The 6000-nt window shown below is 43.4% G+C and overlaps 1 protein-coding gene across 2 annotated transcripts in view; it reads left to right on the top strand.

The window, feature by feature from the left end:
* Positions 1 to 6000, top strand: part of Dnaja3 (DnaJ heat shock protein family (Hsp40) member A3) — a 29032-nt gene continuing 23032 nt past the window's right edge. Inside the window, exons 1-3 of one of the 2 annotated variants that reach the window (XM_028894796.2) lie at positions 1 to 279; positions 3133 to 3266; positions 5023 to 5106. In XM_028894796.2, coding sequence (XP_028750629.1) covers positions 60 to 279; positions 3133 to 3266; positions 5023 to 5106 — 438 coding nt within the window. In that variant the 5' untranslated portion in view covers positions 1 to 59. The remainder of the gene's footprint in view (positions 280 to 3132; positions 3267 to 5022; positions 5107 to 6000) is intronic. The other variant, XM_028894797.2, reaches the window with a different exon arrangement.

The raw sequence follows: 6000 nt of genomic DNA, 5'->3' as shown, positions 1-6000 counted from the left end.
AGGTGACCGGCTGAGCGGTCTAGGGACGGTCCGCGCAGGCGCAGTGTCCCCGGGCCAAGATGGCTGCGCGGTGTTCCCCACGCTGGTTGCTAGTGGCGGTGGGGACCCCCCGACTGCCGGCTGCAGCGGGGAGAGGGGCCCAGCAGCCCCAGAGGGGCGTAGGGACAACATTGACAACATCGGTGGGTCGCAAGCTGAGCGTCTCTGCCTTCGGGCTTTCCGTGGGCGCTCACGGGCCCCGGGCGCTGCTGACATTGAGACCGGGTGTCCGCCTCACAGGTGAGGGAGGCTTGCAGATCTCGAGTAGCGGCTCCTGGGACTAGAAAGGGCGACTCGCCTCACTCTGAAGACCAGGGTAGCGGGATGGAGGTGTCTTCCCGATCGAGAGGAATTGCTGGGGACACAGGCATGCAGGAGGCAGAGAGGCCAAGGTGCTGGCTACCCAGAAGCCGTCGAGGGGGAAAGAGCTGCGTGGAGCCGGAGGTGGTGAAACACTCCGAAGGCCGTGAACCTTCACCTCTGTCAACAGCTCACCTCTCTGTCTAGGCCGCTGCCCCCTTGCCCTATCCCTTCTCTTTTCCTTCACTTTCTAGCTTGTAATGGAAGAAACAACTGCCATTCAGTGAGTGCTAGGCACCCAGAGATCTAGGGAGATGCAAGGGCTTGCCCTCTTTTGAGGTCAGAAGTGTGATGAATTGTCATTTCACAGCTTGCATCCCTAACATCACGTGGTGTAAATGGAGGACATAATCAGCCTTTTTTAAAAAATGCTTAAGTCAGTGAATGTAATAATGCAGTCTTAACATTTATTGAACACTTACAGTGTATGAAGTATAGTTTCTCAGAGAATATTTCATGTGATATTTCAAAAACATTGTTACCTTTCCATTCTATGGAGAAACAGGTTTAGATGTTAAATAACTTGAAAAAATTACAAAGTGGAAAGGTGGTAGTCTTGGCATGGCACTTACCTTATTGCTGGAGGTAATACCAAATCAGTGTGCATTAAGCCTTGACATGCTTTAGCTGTGATCAACAGTCTTCCTCTGTAAAAAACATTTTTAAAGTTATTTATGTATATGTGTGTCTGTGTGTGGCTATGTGCTCTTGAATACAGGTGTCCAAAGAGGCCAGAGGCATCTGACCCCTGGAGTTACAGGCAGTTCTTAGGGGCTAGGAACTGAACTTGTGTCCTCTACAAGAGCAATATGTGCTCTTAGCTGTTGAGCCATCTCTCCATCCCTGGTGATACTTACTTATACTGTGTTATACCACTGCAGTGAGAATGAAGGAAGCAAGCACTGAACTTTATTATATTTTGGGAAGTTCCAGGGATCAAGCATAAGGCCTCATGCATGCCTTGAAGCGGTTTGTTTGTTTGTTTGTTTGTTTTTGTTTTTGTTGTTATCGTGCCTTTGTGTGAGGGAAACATAGAGACCTAGACAGGCTCTAAGTATTACTTCTTTTTCTCTCGCTCTCTTTCTCTCTCTCTCTCTCTTTTTTCTTTTCTGGAGCTGAGGACAGAACCCAGGGCCTTGCGCTTACTAGGCAAACGCTCTACCACTGAGCTAAATCCCCAACCCCCTAAGTATTACTTCTGTATGAAAACATAACTAAAGAACTGCAGTTGGCTTTCCTTAATTCAACCCATAGGCTACAGTGGGCATATTTTATCTCAAGGGACTATATTTGTGGACGTGTCATCCTTCATTGCATATCCTGATGCCACATTGAAGGTCTGTGATCATTTCTCAAGACTGGTTTATGAAATCAGATGAAATAAAAATCTCCCAAGCAGAAAGAAAGCAGTAACTTGCTACTACATTGGGCATTCTTAAAACAATGTGGAGAATAATGCTAGGTTTATAATAAAAATAGCATTTACTGTACATATCTTGGATAAAGCAACAAGGATAAAAACCAAAGAGTTAAACAAATTCTTCCTAATATTATTAATCATTGATTAGGATAGAAAAGACATCCACCTTGTAATAGTTACCTGTAGTTATCTGCACAGCTTCATGTAAGTTCTTCGCTGATGGTGTTGAAGCTGCTACAATTGCCAAACTTTTGCCACTTTACAGGCTTATCCTCTGGACAGTGGAAGGAGTGGGGTTAACCAGCCGGGCAGGTATCAAATAAAGAGGAAGTTGAATTATAGAATCATTAAGAATCCAGTTTTAATGTCTTCTCCAGTCTGAATGAAGAAACAATAATAATCTCATAACTCCTTTTTATTTTATTCTGATCATTCCTGCTCATTCTCTTCTTTTATCCCTTAACTTCTCTCTGCATGTGTTCTACTTCTCTGGCTGTTTTTATGTTATTTATTTGTTTGTTTGTTTTTGTTTTGTGGATTTTGTTGTTGTTTTTTTCAAAACAGGGTTTCTCTGTGTAGCCTTGGCTGTCCTGGAACTTACTCCGTCTACCGGGCTGGCCTCAAACTCAGATCTGACTGCCTCGTCCTCCTGAGTGCTGGGATTAAAGGTGTGCGCCACCACTGCCACCTGGCTATGTTTGTTGTTGTTCTTGTCGTTTTTTGTTGTTGTTGTTGTTTTTGTTTGTTTGTTTGTTTTTTGTTTTGTTTTTTTCCAGACAGGATTTCTCTGTGTAGTTTTGGAGACTGTCCTGGATCTCACTCTGTAGACCAGGCTGGCTTCTAACTCACAGAGATCCGCCTGGCTCTGCCTCCCGAGTGCTGGGATTAAAGGCGTGTGTCACTGCTACCCGGCTCGTTGTCGTCGTTTGTTTTTAATCATGTATTCCAGTCTGGCCTAAAACTTCATATGTAGCTGTGAATTGAACTTCTGATCATCTGTTTCCTTTTCTCTAATGCTAGGATTATGAGCATGTGCTGATCATGAACCAATATGCTGGGTTTATTCAGTGCTGTGACTCAAACTCAGGGCCCTGTGCATGCCTGGAAAGCAGTGTACCTACTGAACTATATCCCAAGCTTTGCCCTCATTTGGTGTTCATTGAGTTTGGCCTCTAGTGTGATCAGAAAGGAACAGACCCTATATCTGAGGCTTGTTTGTTCTTTCACAGGTATTTCGTAGCTGCTTATTTATTTATAATTTCCTCTTGTTGGACAAATTCCTAGACTAACTTACTTTCTTGTTTCATTTCCAGGAACAAAAAGCCTCCCTTTTGCTTGTACTGCCTCCTTCCACACAAGTGCTTCCTTGGCCAAAGATGATTATTATCAGATATTAGGAGTGCCCCGAAATGCCAGCCAGAAAGATATCAAGAAAGCCTATTATCAGGTCTGTATTGGTCTTAGATTTACTGACCAGCCTATAGAAAGATTGCTGGTGATCTTTATATATGTGTGTGTCTATTTTATTTTAATTTTTAAAATTGTGTGTATGTGTCTGTGTATAGGCATGTACACAAAGATGCATATGTTCACAGAGGACAAAGGGTGTCAGGTGGTGGTGTTGCACACCTTTAATCCCAGCACTCAGAAGGCAGATCTCTTGAGTTTGAGGCCAGCCTGATCTACTGAGTGAGTTTCAGGACAGCCAGGGATACACAGAGAAACCCTGTCTCAAAAAACAAAAACAAAAACAAAACAGAGGTATTAGATTTCCTTAGGACTATAGTTATAGGCAGCTATGAACCATCAGACATATCTGGGAATTGAATTCAGATTTTTTAGAAAAGCAATATGTGCTCTTAGCCACTGAGCTGTCTCTTCAGCCCAGATTGCTATTGATCTTGTCTGGTCTGTATTGACTTGGTATATAGCCCACTCGGGCAGCTCACAAGCAGCTGATCCTGCTTGTGGAGTTATCTGACAAAGATGCATTTGGTGCACAATGAATGTGGTATCAGTTAATGCTATTGTGTTTGTTTAAGATTTATTTACCATGTATACAGTGTTCTGTCTGCATATATGCATGCATGCCAGGAGAGAATACCAGATCTCATTACAGATGGTTGTGAGCTATCATGTGGTTGCTGGATATTGAACTCAGGACCTTGGAAGAACAGCCAGTGCACTTAACTGCTGAGCCATCTCTCCAGCCCTGCTGTTTTTTTGTTTGTTTTTGTTTTTTTGAGATAGGGTTTCCCTGTATAGCCCTGGCTGTCCTGGAACTAGATCTGTAGACTAGCCTGGGCTCAAACTCATACAGATCCATCTGCCTCTGCCTCCCAAGTGCTGAGATTAAAGGTGTATGCTATTACTGCTTGACTAGTCAAATATTTTTTAATATTTATTTTTAATTTGTGTTAATTAAAAATTTATTTTTAATTAACATGTGTGTATGTGTACTGCTTGCATGCTTGGTGACTTCTGAGGTCAAAAGAGGGCATCAAATCTCTTGAAACTGGAGGTTCAGACAGTTGTGAGATGCTACATGGATGCTGGGAACCAAATCCAGTCTTTTGCAAGAGTATTAAATGCTTTTAACCACTGAGCCATCTCTCCAGCTCCTAGTTAACTATTTTTGGAAGAGATTTCTGATAGATGAGGAATATGTAGATCTGTGAATTATTTTCAAATTTTAAATTTTGTTTTAAGAATTTGTTGTGGGGGCTAGACAGATGGCTAAGAGGTTAAGAGCACTGGCTGCTCTTCCAGAGGTCCTGAGTTCAATTCCCAGTAACCACATGGTGGTTCACAACCATCTACAATGGGATCTGGTGCCCTCTTCTGGCCTGCAGGTTTATGTGCAGGCAGAACACTGTATACATAATAAATAAATAAATCTTTAAAAAAAAACAAAAAAAAAAAAACCCGAATTTGTTGCAGCTGGGCAGTGGTGGTGCAAGCCTTTAATCCCAGCACTCAGGAGACAGAGGCAGGTGAATCTCTGTGAGTTCCAGGCCAGCCCTGTCTACAGAGTGAGTTCCAGGACAGCCAGGGATACACAGAGAAACCCTGTCTTGAGAAACCAACAAAAGAAAAAAAATTTTTTTGCTGTCTTATGAGAGACAGATGCTGTAAAGAGGCATAATTACAGCAAGTTTGTTGTTCTGCTTCATATCTATATAATTTACTTTCTTCTCCCTTAGCTCGCCAAGAAATACCACCCGGACACAAATAAGGATGATCCCAAAGCCAAGGAGAAGTTTTCCCAGCTGGCAGAAGCGTACGAGGTAACAGCCCGCCGTGGCACCTGGTCCAGTGTGGTGTACTGTCCCTGCTGAGGTCTTAGGCCAGTTCTGCCTACTCAGAATCTCAATGAAGAAACAAGGCTGGTGAGGCCAGTGGGTCTATGTATCTGCTGCCAACTCTGATGACCTGAGTTCAATCCCCAGGACCCACATGGTGGACAGAGGGAAGCAACTTGCACAGATTGTCCTCTGGCCTCCACCTGAGTGCCATGACAAACACCCACGCATGTACACAAAATAAATAGATGTAATTTTTAAAAAAGAAGAGAGACCAGGAGTGGTGATATAGCTGTAATTCTAGCACTGGTGAGGCTGAGGCAGGAGAATTTCTGCAAATTTAAGGCCAGCCAGGGCTACACGTGTAGCCCATTTCAGTACACAACAAAACAGGAATAGGATTCATCTGTACCATTGAAGCTACTCGGGTAATTCATACTGATAGATGATTTTTTTTTAAGACAGGGTTTCTCTGTGTAGCTTTAACTGTCCTAGAATTTGCTCTGTAGACCAGGCTGGCCTTGAACTCAGATCCACCTGCCTCTGCCTCCAGAGTGCTGATATTAAAGGTGTGTACCACCACCGCTCAGCCTGATAGATGACCTTGAGAATTAGACTGAGTCAGCCTTTATTTGATAGCAGTTGTTAAAGTAAAAGACCATATCAAAATACCGGGGGAAAAACCAGGCAATGGTGGCTCATACCTTTAATCCCAGCAAAGGCAGAGGCAGGTGAATTTCTGTGAGTTCAAGGCCAGCCTGGTCTACCGAGTGAGCTCCAGGACAGGCTCCCAAGCTACACAAAGAAACTCTGTCTTAAAAAACAAAAACAAAAACAAAAAAAAAAACAAAGGAAAAAAACCATATGTCCCTGAAAGAG

Source organism: Peromyscus leucopus, chromosome 8b, assembly GCF_004664715.2.
Source record: "Peromyscus leucopus breed LL Stock chromosome 8b, UCI_PerLeu_2.1, whole genome shotgun sequence".
NCBI classification, from domain to species: domain Eukaryota; kingdom Metazoa; phylum Chordata; class Mammalia; order Rodentia; family Cricetidae; genus Peromyscus; species Peromyscus leucopus.
Note: the sequence above shows the minus strand (reverse complement) of the source record. Positions and strands in the feature narration are given on the sequence as shown.